Source organism: Cariama cristata, unplaced genomic scaffold (assembly GCF_000690535.1).
Source record: "Cariama cristata isolate BGI_N322 unplaced genomic scaffold, ASM69053v1 scaffold9570, whole genome shotgun sequence".
NCBI lineage: Eukaryota > Metazoa > Chordata > Aves > Cariamiformes > Cariamidae > Cariama > Cariama cristata.
The window spans coordinates 2,510-16,830 of record NW_009596352.1 but is presented as its reverse complement, the minus strand read 5'-3'; the positions used below and the strand labels follow the sequence as shown (position 1 = coordinate 16,830).

General features: G+C 36.9%; 1 protein-coding gene across 1 annotated transcript; it reads right to left on the bottom strand.

Moving 5' to 3' along the window:
* Positions 1-1,227: 1,227 nt before the first annotated feature.
* On the bottom strand, positions 1,228-13,439 carry TMEM62 (transmembrane protein 62; the record flags this gene model as incomplete). Its single annotated transcript, XM_009705676.1, has 8 exons — positions 1,228-1,387; positions 3,014-3,169; positions 4,021-4,143; positions 4,288-4,412; positions 6,464-6,605; positions 10,381-10,426; positions 11,531-11,668; positions 13,328-13,439. Coding segments are annotated over 8 exons (1,002 nt in total), but the record flags the coding sequence as incomplete, so codon positions are not given.
* Between the last annotated feature and the right edge of the window lie 882 nt (positions 13,440-14,321).

Genomic DNA, 14,321 nt, shown 5'->3' with positions numbered 1-14,321 from the left:
ACCTTGCCACACAAACCCAATACAACACCTTATCTTCCAATACATAATAAATGGTTTATTTACAGTGAAGGATTCAGTATGTTTAGTGTGATATTACAGCTGAGAGAGTACTTGGAAAATCCCAGAAAGAGCAACTGAGTATTTATATTTTCTCCAGGTACCTAACTCAAGTTAACGCTTCATCCTCTTCGCTTTCCCAAAACTATCTATTCAGTTACTAGATGTAATAGTGATTTAGGAGGGGAAAGGAAATTAATTTTTTAAAAATTCCATTCAGTTATCTGATAACAAGCATGTATTTGCAAGCAAAATATTGCTATGCAGGCCTGTAAAACTGTCTTCAAATGTTACTCAGTTTTGTGTATATGTTTTCATAATTTCAAAACAAAAAAACCAAAACACCGACCACTTATAAAATGCAGCTTTCCCAAGTAAAGCATCACAGAAATCGATAAAAAGCTAGGAGGTAGAACACTGGCAGTACAGAAAGACCACAAGAAGAAAAAGCAGTATCACTTTTGTCCTGTGAGAAATAATGCCTAGCTGGGTTCCACCAAGCAGGACAAAGCTGACTTTCCCATCACTACTGTGCAAATTTGCAGAATGTTAGAACAGTCTGATCGAGTTCTTTGAAGACCACTTGAAGGTACAAAAATAAAATATAGTACCAAGCACAGAAGCATCCACTGAAAAATGTTTTTTGTACCCAGTAATCTAATATCAGTTAAGTCTCATGTTCTGGGAAACAGAAAATGTATTCACTGTCAGCCTGTAAGAAATCACAAAAAGAACTTCAAATATAATGAAAGACAGCATTCCAGTCTTTCAGATCCAGTTTCTTTGCCTTCTGAACTAGCATGATGCTACTTCCTATTTTCCTTGATCAAGCCTGATTATTTTTTTTTCCAAAACAACCTTAAAAGTTCAATGTTGCCTGTCAGTCAAAATAATTCATTTTTTACCAATTACTTGCTCTTCTGTCATGTCTTATTATATTTCTCAGGAAAAATAAGTATCCTTTCTTTTGTCCAGATGCTTTATGAATGCTCTAGTGCTCAGCAGTCAGTGTTTGTTCATTTAATAGATCCTTTGGTTTTTGTAATCAGACAAATATGAAAGGAAGACTCTTCTCATGTATTTTGTCCTTAGTTAAGTGATGCAGAAGGGTGATGGAGCAGACAGGACAACATAAACATTCACTACAAAGAATGCCAACAGGTACCTTACCTGGACAGTCACATCGATGTGATGGAACCCTTTGCTGTAGTTTTGCGGGCTCCACTTCAGTACATAGAGAGGGCCAGACACCTGATGCGCACTCCCCAAGTGAACTCCATCTATATAGACTTTGACAGAGATAATGACAGATGGAGAGAAGGCCAGAATTCTAAGGAGTGAATAAACAGCAAAATAAACAGATTTGTTACAGGACTTGCAGATTTGTCATTACTTCCTGAAGAGAAGCCCCTAAAGATTATGCTACCTTGTACTTAAGAGTTCAAAAGAGTTAGAAATTAAAAAGGTGAGATACCTGTAGGCTAATGGTAACATGGTAGCTCTTTCCTACAGTTAAAAAGAGAAATTCTGTATGGTATTGTGCAAAAGAACAGGATAGAAAACTGGGCTGTGGAACAGACAGGTCCAGGTCCTGGCAGAAATAATCTTAGAACTTTTGCTGTCAAAACATTTGCTAACACAGGTGGGATGCATCCTCCTGCACACTGACAGACACAGAATCAAACACTCATACAGTGTGGGGTGGGTTTTTGTTGTGGGATTTTTTTGTGTTTTTTGTTTTGGTTTGGTTTTTAATTTTTTGTTAGTCAGAAAATAACCTCTAAACATTTGCTAACACAGGTGGGATGCATCCTCCTGCACACTGACAGACACAGAATCAAACACTCATAGAGTGTGTGGTGGGTTTTTGTTGTGGGATTTTTTTGGTGTTTTTTGTTTTGGTTTGGTTTTTAACTTTTTGTTAGTCAGAATATAACCTCTCAGTCTTTGTAACTGAATTTATGAGAAACGGAGTAGAATGCGAGACTGGTATTACAGGTCTGAGATACCAACAAATGTATTATCACTTGGCAATGCTTATATTCAAAGGAACAGTGATACTAATATAGACTTAATATATTGCACATACAATTTCTTTCGTTTCTGGTAATACAAAAGGCATTCCAGAGCATGTTTCAGTCAAATGAAGAAGTCTTATATAGTTACAGAGTCTTATATAGTTATGGTGAATGATTCTACCAGTTCACAAAACTGTAAGAATGTTCAGATAAGGTTCTAAATAGGCAACTGGAAAGTAGGTAGACTTAGTGGGACACTGTTTCCTAGCGGAAAAGTATGATTAACTTCTTTTGATTGTAATTCTGTGTATGCAATATACTCGTATATTATATTTGCTGTTAGACCAATATGCATTAAAGATGTTGGAAAGGGCATAGAAATTTGAAATACAAATGAAAAAAAAATAAATAGAAAAGGTAGAAATAGAAAGATGGAGGAATTTAAAACCAATATAAAAATTGGCGGAGGCTTAAGATGTTTTAATACATAAGGGATGTAAAACAGAACACACAAGAGGCTAAAAAGTCTGAAGCGACTAGAGAAAACACTTAGAAAAATACATAGACAAAATCCTGAAATCAGCAGAGGTAACATGAACATGCGAGATAAATAACATGGATTATGTGTTAATCTAAATCTACCAGCTTTGGTTACATAAAAAACTTCAATTAACTTCAGGGGAAATAACTGCATAAATAAACCAAACATGAATTACTACTATATGATCTCCTTTTATCACAGATATGATACAAAGTGAGCTCTCAGGAACACTCTTCCAGAGAAAAGTGAATTCTGATGACAGCAGACACACATATTTAAAAAAAAAATAAAATGTTTTGCTTATATACGTATAAATATAGATGTACATTATAGCCAAGAAAGACCTCAACTACTAAAATATAGCTAAATATTGTGAAATCAAGAGATTATAGGGTACCTGATATGAGTGGAATAAAGAATTTTGACTAGTGGTTCATGAGCAGAACTGCTGTAAAGGAAGGATTTGGGATTGGTGATGAGAACTACAGGCCATTCTTCAAAGTTAAGATCTGCGAAGCTAAGGAGGTCATGATCAAATGCAAGGATCCGGTACCTATAAGGAAAGGAAAAAAAATTTGCTAATACAAACTACTGCATGCACAGCTTCCCAATTCCAACTTGCTTCCAAAATTTCTAAACAGAACTTATTTATTTTCCATTTATTCTTTTCTGTCGTTGATCCTATATTAACCAACTCTGCTGTATTAACTGTAGAGGTGGTTACCTCTGATCAGGTTCTTTTTATTATAAATCACTGAAGCGCTACATAAAATTCCAAATGTCAAGATCTATTGAATTTTGCACATGAATCAGATAGGTGAACATTATGTTAAAGAATTCAAATATAATGTACATTACTACAGTGTCTGGGTAGGCACTCTAGTTACGGCCAAAGACCCCAGTGTGCTCTCCTCCTGTATGCATACAAGTATCTTTCTTAGGATTACGGCAGAATAAAAGCTACTATACTACTATACATTCCATGTAGCATTGGACACTTTTTGGTATGATGGTAAGGTAACATTTCTCAGGTAGATTATTTTTGTCTCTAAAATTCTAACAGCTGGTGTAGAGCATGGGTATTCTGAAGTAGTGATGCTGAATTTTATTACAATTTGTCTACTTTGAATACTAAACACACACTAAATGGACATTTAGCTGTCTTCTTTTTAATTTCTAAATATCAAGAATGAATCAAAAAATTACTTTACTTATTAGCACAGTGTTGGTATAGGGAAAAAAAATCCCAAACTTACACACAGAGACATTTTCAAAAGCATTAATAGTAGTAACCAGTGAGGCAGATCTAATGCTTCTTTCAAATTCTCCAAAGAACATAAAAGTGAATCACAGTATAACCAGTCAGGGTCCATATAATAATTTGCTCACATAGGGTTTACTTACCTCCTATTATCCATCCAGTCTCCCAATTCAAGTTCTAGAGTGCCGCCACGGTGTTGACTGTGCAAGGCTGGCATTAGCCCACCCATTGTATGGAAATGTCCACATAAATAGGCTGTGGCAGAACTAATAAAAGAACATAAGAAATGTGATTATTTGGGTGGGAAGGAAATACCACTGCAGAAAATCTGAAAAGTGACAAAGTATGTGAAGAGAAGCAAGAAATGTATTTCAGACTGAAAACATACAGGAAAAAAAGAAAGATCTTACCTCATTAATGTTCGTATTCCTGGGGCTGGGGAGACGATGGTTGAGGTGGGAAAATGGCCAAACCAGATAGTATGATTGCTGTGCAGACTTTCTGTTGCCATCAAAGATAGCTCTTTCATTTGATTCTGAAACGGGCAGGTGTTTGAAAGACAAACAACCAAACAAACCAACCTGTTTAACATTCAGGCTATTTGGAAAGAATAGCAAAAGGAAAGCAGAAAGAAACTAATGAAGAATGTAATTAATATTTTTTAATTTTTTTTTTTTTTTTTTAACAGAGAATACTCTCAGTTGCTTCAGAGACCTGTGCATGAACAAACCATACTACTAGATGTATCCCTAAAAGCGGATGCTGGAAAAAGAAAGTGAAAACAAGACACTCGACACCTCCCTTGCAACCAAACACAGGGAAAGTGCAATATAAAGAAAGGTTTTGGTAACCGGTATTTCTGTTCTTTCTACTGCTTATTTATATAGTCAAAGATGACATGCTTGCATTGATTTTACAAACATCTTTACCTTACAATCATCACCTCTACTATGTCTTGAGTTGCTCAATGGCCTTTTATAGGTATGACAGACCACAGAAACCATGCACCATATGCTTCAGTTATTTAACTGGATGAACTATGATGCTGAATCTTGAAAATATTACTCAGCCATTGCTGCTAAAGATAAGCAAAAGTAACACTTTACACAGCAGGTAAAATTTCTCTCCTTTACTTGTTTGACTTCCAATATTAAATCTCCCAATACCAGTAAGATCTCAAAGTCTAACAGAGGAGGGAGGAAAACTAAAACCAGAAAAGAACACAAATCCCCTCTTTCACCATTTTGCAGATCATCTTTTAGGGTAATCCAGAGAATGACCAACATATTCTTTGCCCTCCTACCTGAAAAAGAACGCTGAAGGGCATGAATAAAGGAAACAGAAATAAAGGTATATTAAAAAAGAATGGATTCAGTGTACCATTCTGGGTTAATGTAACAGGCTTACTAAGTGAAATCATATTTCCTTAGCCTTTATGAATTTGGGCTTTAAGAATATTTTTACCTAAGCTATGCAATCAAATCACTGATACAAATCTAATTTATTTTTCAATTCCTGATAGAGGTTTAATTCTTAAAAGTTACCGGTATCGGTTTTGTGCAAAAATTTGCAAATGATGCTCTCCAGACTCCTGTTGCTGGGCAATTAGCAAGCAAATGTTTGCCTTACTGCAGCCAAGGACGAGAGCTCTAGACTCAACTGCATTTCTTAGCTCTTTGAGAGTCTGTCCGCAAACCTCCTGCACCCACTATGGATTATAGTAAACAATGAGAACAGTACTTGGCACTCCTACATCACCTTTCATCTAAGTATCACCAAGTGCAAACGTCGAGCCTCCTTTAGACAAGATTAGAGGGAGAACATTTTACTTTTCATTGAGACCATTATCATGGGCAAAATATGACATCTATTTACCAAAACACAATAACTGTCTGCCAACACTTCAGAAGAGTATCTCAAGAACAACAGCATATCAACAAACTAGAGAGGAAAAAAAAAAAAAAATCAAAGGGAAGCAAAACATTATCTAAACTGACATGCGATTTAAACATTGGGATTAATGTTATTCTTTCAAAACAATACCATTTAATTTTTTTATGGTCTCAGAAGATCAGACCTCACTTTCATAAATGACACATTTCTTTAGAGCATTATCTTTCACGTTATTCCATTGATAAGTGCAACTCTCTCAGCTGTAATATTAACAAAAAAAGCATCTAACAAAGCAAAAAGGAGTGAAATTAGAAAGTTTGGGGTTTGTTTTTGTGGGGGGTTTTTTGTGTGTTTTTTTTTTTTTTTAACTTTACAGCATATAAGGAAATTATCACTCAAGACTAGCTAAATGCTAAGAAACTACTGACAGTGTCCTTAAAATGTCTAATTTGACATTTTTGTACTGGATTATTTCTTAAGAGAGAAAACACAGATACTCTGTACATTAAGTGACACAGTCATTTTTCTAAATAAATGTCCCACATGCATAATAACTTCAAAATGTAAAGACTCTTTTAAATGAATTCAAATCTTTCAGACAACTCTTCTTTATAAAAAGAAAGAAAAACCCCAAACAAACCCCTACAGAAGTAAAACACCCAGCAAAATGGAATGCCAAGACTTATAAAATACCGTGTTTAAAATCCCAAAGAAATTATAGGGTCTCTTAGGGCCTGGGCTCAGTGTGGCATCCACGCAGATGAACGAATAGTTCCCAAACGAGGTGGTGTGGATGTAATGGAAAGAGCCATCTTTACGCCAGGCTGAATATTTCCTGCCAAAATAAAATGGAAATATTGCTGTTCGGAAAGCTTGCAGCAATGACAAAAATGACCTGCATAGTAGAAATGCAAGATTTCTTGCATTATATCTAGCTCCATCTTGTTACTGCCGTAAAGTCTCTTCTTAAAAATCAATGGCATTGAAAAGTCTGTACTTCAAAGGAGAAGCACTACATGGGTCATGTGTAAAGACAAGCAGCAGGTTAGCACACAAACATTTGAAAAAACATGTTAGCATAAACATGCTTCCCCTGAGCAACATGTAACTTTTTTATGGACAAAGGGTAGGCCAGCAGCATAAACGATGCAAAATAAATAGGTAGGATGACAGGACAGCAGGATCTTACACCACTCTTAATTAAAGGAGATCTGCAAAGGAAAAAAATTATTATCTTGTGTTTACTGTTGGTATCTGAACGAATTTATCGAAAGGAATTTTTCCTTGCTTACCTAGAAATATCAGGATCATCAACTCTTATCTCCACTATTTTGTTAGAGATCTCTTGAGTTACTCTAATGTAGAATGATCAGCTGTTGGCTAATGGAATATCATTTTGAACCAAAGAAATATTGAACCTTTTCAGTTATCTTCCAACAGATCCAAAACAGAGACACTACACCACACCACACCAAATCTTATAAATAGCAAAGGCGGCAGCATTTCCTCTTCCTAATTATTCTTTTTTGTTTCTTGACATAGCAAATCTTAGCAGTTCTCCTGTCACCTGTGGAATGGCATTAGAATTCTTCATTCAAAGAGTAAATGGAGATAGCAGAAAGGGTTGTTGCTCTTTTGCACATTACCTGATGTTAACTGAGTTCGTGAATCTTAATCTTAAAACATTCTGAGAACCGTAAACAGGGAAGGACTTAAAAGACATGTCAACCAATTCCACCTTTTTTTCCCCATGGTTTTATGCTAATATTTGCTATGATAAACACATGTAATAACAAATATATCTGTTGCTTTCCTTCCATCCACACCAGATATTTTCAGTTTTTCTAATTTCTAAAATTGAAGTGGTTTTGATACTTTATGCTAGGTGGGAATTGCACATATCCTCCACTGGCAAAGACAGATAACATTTCAACTAATGGTACCTACTAAATTCCTCAATTAAGAATTAAATTCTGTAACTAAAATGACTGTCAGTAAATCTGAGACTAACTAAAAGTTATTGGGTTTAATTGGGGGGATTTTTTTGTTTTCTTTTGGGTTGGAGTTTTTTGTGTTTGCGTGTGTTTTGGGTTGATTTTTTGTTTGGTTGGTTGGTTAACTAAAAGTTATTGGGTTTAATTGGGGGGATTTTTTTGTTTTCTTTTGGGTTGGAGTTTTTTGTGTGAGTGTGTTTTGGGTTGATTTTTTGTTTGTTTGGTTGGTTTTTTAAACTCCCTGCATAGTATGTGGAAGCTAAAACATCCCCGAGTTCCGATTATAAGCATAGTTTGAACACAACCATCCACAAAGCAGTTCATATCACTATTCTTCCACCAATCAGAATAAACAATAAAATTGCCAGAAAGGTTGACCTAAACAGAATAAAAGCCGACATATTACAAACAAGTTTCAATACTTCCAATGCCATAAAGACCCTTTCACAATGTTTATTTTTTGAAGTTAATATTACCGTTATGAACACCATGAACTTCAATAAGAGAACTGGAAGCTGAGTATCAAAACCCTAAGATTTTTGCCTTTAGTCCCACTTAAGAGTATGTGTAAGAGTTGAATCATGCTCTGCTCATGCTGTGGACATAAAACAGGAACCCATGGTTTTGTGTAAAAATATTATTGTGTTTCAATACACCTGCTGCCTTCTTTAATTTTAATACATAATGAATACCAAAATGTGGTGTTGAATAACTGTTTTTCCTTAGTCTCTATTTTTATATCTGCAAGTTACAGTGCTCTAAGGTGTAGAGCAAAGAATGAATTACTCATTCAGGAATCACATAAAGGTAAGCAGACAGTGCTTTACTGTCACTCAGACCAAAAACCAACCAACCAAATTGTCCTTTTGACTGTTTAACTTCACAGGGGTGGGGGAAAAGAAAAGGCTTCCACAAGGCTCCATTTCACTCCGCCATCTCCTTTCTCTCTTCCTAGAGTGTGGCACATTTACTAAAAATTTTCTTAAATCTTTATATTTAGTTAATGCATTAGATTAATAAAATTGTCCCTGTAAAGATAGTTCTGCCTTTAGTGATGCTTAATAGCTTTTGAGGATGCTTAGTGCCTTTCTTCAGTCTTAGATAGTATGATAAATCTCATTAAAGTTTCTTTATTTTGCCGAGATGACAGACCAAACCATATCATGCAGGGAGTTTAAAAAAAAAAAAAAAAAAAAGACCACCACCAAATATTAATAAAGCAAAAGCCATTATGAGAACACATTTGTTTAGCAAGAGGCTGTTAATTAATAAGCAGACTTTTTCACTTGACTCAGAATTTCACTCACAAATCCTTAGGTTGGCTAAATTGCTTTGAAATTTCACCCCAATCCTTTCCAATCTCTTTTGCTATCAGTGCATCTTCAGTGTGGACTTGTGGCAGGTGATCTCTACATCTTTGCAAACAGTGAGCTTGCCCAGGCCAAACAATTCAGGGACCATCCGGCGAATTCACTGCTGCTACATCTTCCCATGTGTGTCACTTGAACTTCTGATAGCAGCCTTAAACTGGAGTGGAAGACTGATACTAGATTGTCACATAGCCACAAGTGTGGCAAAAGATACAGGGATGTAGACTGCACTAGTGCATCCAAAAGCCTTGACAGCACCATTCATTCATCCCTTCATGGTAAATCCACCTGTGAATTCCATGTTCTCCTACAAATGCAGCTGCTGTAGGATTCTATCCCACAGAATATATGGGAAAACATATCTGCTCCTGCTGGGCCACAGGGAACTGAAGCAAACTGAACTACCAGATGTTTAATCTGTGTTCTTATTGCAGAGTGGATGGCTTAAGAGCCTGAATTAAAGTAGAATTTAGATTTCCAAGTCCTCCTCCAGTTCCAAAGAGTCAAAGCTGAAAGCACCACCAAAATTATGAGACAAGATTTTATGTTCAGATGTGAAGGGCAGGAGGAACTGAGAAGTTAAACTCAAGTTACAACTGAGGCTACCTTTACAATATACAAGCAAAAGAGCCAGCTGAAGAGGGGAAGGTTTCCTCACCTATTTTCACATTTAAATCTCAAGTGTGTTCCTCAAGAACATTTGTATGCCCATCATCATCATCTGCCTTCTTGCTTCTCTACTTTCAGTTTTCTAAAATGACTCAGATGTAAAGAAATGGCTCAGATAAAATTTAGACCCATATGACATGAAAAGCCCTTTTGGGCATGCAAAAAGAAGATTAAAAAAGTGAAGTTTTCTCTTGCTTTCCTTTTCTTTTTTCATCTGTTTTAAGGAGGAAAAGTGTTCCTTGGGAACACTGGTTTTGCAGAAATGTATCACACAACCGTTCTCAGGAAACTGAACACATAATGAACAGAACATTTCCTAGACACAGGCAGGCTTACAATATATTCAATTACAAAACACAGAGAGATAAGAGATAAGAAATCTGTGCAAAGAATTCTCTATTTTCTCAATCTATTCTGCTCTACTAACTGGCAATGGAAAAGACAGAGGGAATAGCCGATATGATCCTGGACTATGGGAAAGTCAGTGAAAAAACATATATGTGATAATGGAAAACAGAATATTGTTTAGTGCGTTTGACCTTGAATATAATGGCATCTGTATAGTAAATAAACGTACCTGTAATAATTCCAAACACTATCCAGGTGTGGAATGTTGAACGAATCTGTAAGGGAGAGAAAAAGAAAATGAAGAAACTTTCAGATCAAATTGATCATTGACCTCTGTATTTTATTTCCTAATGTTGAGAAAAAGCCGAGTCTCAGCAGGCACTGAAGAGCTTTTCTTTAAAACGCATAATTGACATGCAGACTATCTAACTGTACAGAGAAGACATTATATACTTGATGCACTTGACCTAAAAGTGGGAATAGTTTTCTCATTTAAGTTTCAATTCAAAATAAAATTGTTGTGGGAATGTAAATTGTCATTTAGTGGCTAAAAGCTAACCATGTGACTCCATTTTGGCCATAAAGCTTTTCAATTGGGTATGTTCTCTCTAAGACCTAAGTCATCCAAGGAAAATAAAGTAGCAATAGCATCAGAGAATAGCATGTGTGAAACAGACAACAACTTGGGGAGGTTTGTACTGCAACTGGGGTCCACCTCTCTATTAAGGCTGGTAACAGAAGCTTCATAGGTAAACGGAAGTAAAATGTCCTATACGGGCTGTATATGACAAAGCATGCACTTTGTTTTTCCCTCCAGTGCTAGGCTTTCTAGTTTTGTCCTTCGGGTAACAGCTGGCTTATATAGCCTACAAGGTTGTTAGTTTGTGTTTTAATGCTTAGAATGTAGCAACAACTATGATGTGTATAAACTTCTATGAGTTCTTTCTATTCAAAAGAAACCAAATTTCCTTTAATCGCTGACCGTGTGATACTTTTTAACTTAAACCTGTCGGGGGGAGGTCTATGAAAAGTAAATTGAAACCATTTCTTCAGTAGGGTAAGGTTACAGTTTGCCCTGCCATTAAAAGATGGGGTATATAAACTAGTGACCTGGAAACTAACATCTGAAGCTAGGTTCTACCACTTGCCATGCAAAAGCAATAAATGAAGATTCTTACTCCTCTGGTACTAAAACTCCAGTCAGTGCTTGTAAACAAAGTGTGCCCTCAGCAGAGCAGACACATGGATGGCAAGCCCTTCTACTGACTCATAACCACCACTAACATGCTAGTAAGTACTAACACTTTACCTCTGTATTCTAACTTGCCTAAATCAGCTCTGTAATCACAAGAGAGAGAGATGTTTCGTTTCCTTCTTACCATGATTCCCTTTGATGTCTATCCACTTGGTTTTTTCCATGACCCTTGATTTCTTCAGGATTGACTGGTAAGTTTTCCATTCTACTTCTACCTGCTCAGATCCCAGTTTATCTCTTGTCTTAGCATCTGTCAGATCACCTGAAAGTGTACAAAGGCGAGATATAACTAGAGGCCCACACAGCTTACGCAAATACCATAACTAGGCAAGCACGCAATCCAAGGCTCCTAGTGTAAGTAGCTGCAGGCCTTGTGTGTGCAATGTGGAGGTTCCTGTCATCTGGTCTGAGAGGTTACTATAACAGTATATGTTTTCTAATGCAGATGCAGCAGCCTGTTCGAACATTTATCAACCACGTCACCAGAGCACTTTTATGAATGCCATGCCAAAGTGAAGAAAAACGTTATGAATTCATTATACCTGAAGATTCTAGTCATAGAAGCTTTGTTTAACTTCATACCTTCTGTATCCCTCAAGCTCCAATTAAAGTTTGAACCATTCCCATTCCTGTTCATATAGTAATGCCTCCCTGCATTGCTAGTTAAAAGATGAATGCTAAATATTTCTTAACTTAAAAAGCAAGCAGCAGATAAGTAACAACCTGTAGAAACAAAAGTCCAGGTCTAGCATTAAGATTCTAAAGCCTTGCACATAGTAATGGCGCAAAGTCTTTTTGATTTGCTTGCCAAAACTTAATCTATTTCAACAGCAATAGCAAGCCACCAAATAAAAGGAGAAGGCTTATTTCACCTGTCTTGGTATGATATGTTCAAATGGAAACAGCAAGGAAATCTTACATTAGTTCACAGGTGAATTTCATACAAATGAGTAGGGATGGTTCTGATAGAGGAACTGGCTCCTGATGATGTAATTTCAGATATGATGACTGATGAAGAATCACTACCAGGAGGACAAGAAGGTACTTCTTGTACCCTCTACTCTGCTCTGGTGAGACCCCACCTGGAGTATTGCATCCAGCTCTGGAGCCCTCAGCACAGGAAAGACATGGACCTGTTGGAAAAGGTCCAGAGAAGGGCAACGAAAATGATCTGAGGGCTGGAGCACCTCTCCTATGAAGACAGGCTGAGAGAGTTGGGGTTGTTCAGCCTGGGGAAGAGAAGGCTTCGAGGTGACCTCATTGCGGCCTTCCAATACCTGAACGGGGCCTATATGAGAGATGGGGACAGACTTTTTAGCAGGGTCTGCTGTGACAGAACAAGGGGTAATGGTTTTAAACTAAAAGAGGGTAGATTTAGACTTACATAAGGAAAAAATTTTTTACAATGAGGGTGGTGAAGCACTGGAACAGGTTGCCCAGAGAGGTGGTAGAAGCCCCATCCCTGGGGGCATTCAAGGTTAGGCTGGATGGGGCTCTGAGCAACCTTATCTAGTTGGAGATGTCCCTGCTCATCACAGGGGGGTTGGACTAGATGACCTCTAAAGGTCCCTTCCAGCCCAAATGATTCTATGATTCTATAAGGTAGGTAGCTGCTAGCAAGGACCAAGGGGTAGCGACAAATATTGGGAAAACAATAGCTATATTGTATAATTATGTCTGTTACCTATAATACACACTAAACTCACGGTCAGGCTGAAGACACTGAACAAAAACTAATTCTCTTGAGTTGAGAAGTTATTCTCTTCTGCTTCTAGCAGTCTATCTTCAGCTGCAATTCCATTTCCATTGCTTAAGATACCTTAAGGCTTTAAAGTTCTCCCTTGAGATCCTAGAATTTTGCTTATTTGCTCTTCCTTTCACAGCACATTCAACAGGAAATTCACACTTTTGAATTGCTTACCTGTTGCTAAAACAAGCGCTGGCTGAATTATATCAATTGTTTCAGAACAGAATTTTTCGAAGTCAGGAGCTCGTTTGGGATCCCGAAATCTACTGATATGAATATCTGACACCTGCAAAAGAGAACAAATGAAACACTGTCCAAAGCAGAGGTTTATTACTGCCCAAGTTGTTCTGCAAAGCCAAGTACATAAGAATGCAAGGTAAGGGCATAATGATTCATATCAGTGTAAGGGATACAGGGAGAAACGGAAGTGGATGAATAGGGGAGTATAAAATCAGAGCAAGCATATGATACAGCATCTCTAACCCCTAAAATCACATTTACGTCAAGAAAATTTCCTTAAACCTAAGGGCATACAATAATATGGGAAAATACTTGGCTATCTACAGTAAGTTTTGATGGCTCTAAGTAGCCTGTTGACTTTCAAATTCTGTGAGCTTCTGGTGCAACACAGTGATCTTGCTGCAAGAGAGAATGCTAAGTAGTTCTGCAAAGTAAGAATAGGTTAAAGTTACCTAGGATTTGAAGCATAACGATAACTAATTTTGTACATGGTGTGACATTTCCAGTAGCTGGGTGGAAGGATTACTAACATTCCACCCATGCATTTTAATGGAGCTATTGAGTGTGTTTAGATCCCATTCCATGTGCCTTCATGAAGGCAAAGATTGCCCAAGAAATGATGATATCATTTGTACATAACTGTAAAAGATGCTGTTCATTTCTGAACCAGTCAAAGCCCTCACATCAGAAAAGCCATAATGGGGCGGGACAGGGAGAATAAGAAAAGTAAGATTTATTTTTTTTTAAAAAAAATAAATATTATGGTTTTTCAGGTCTGTCCAAAATAAATCTTGGGTGAATGCTTTCAATTCCACTTTCTAGTCCACTTCAGTCAATTAATTAATTAATTATCCTCCTCAGTTTAGAAAAATGGTATTTGATGCTCAAAAAACAGTGAGCACGTGCTCATGGTCATGTGATAATATCA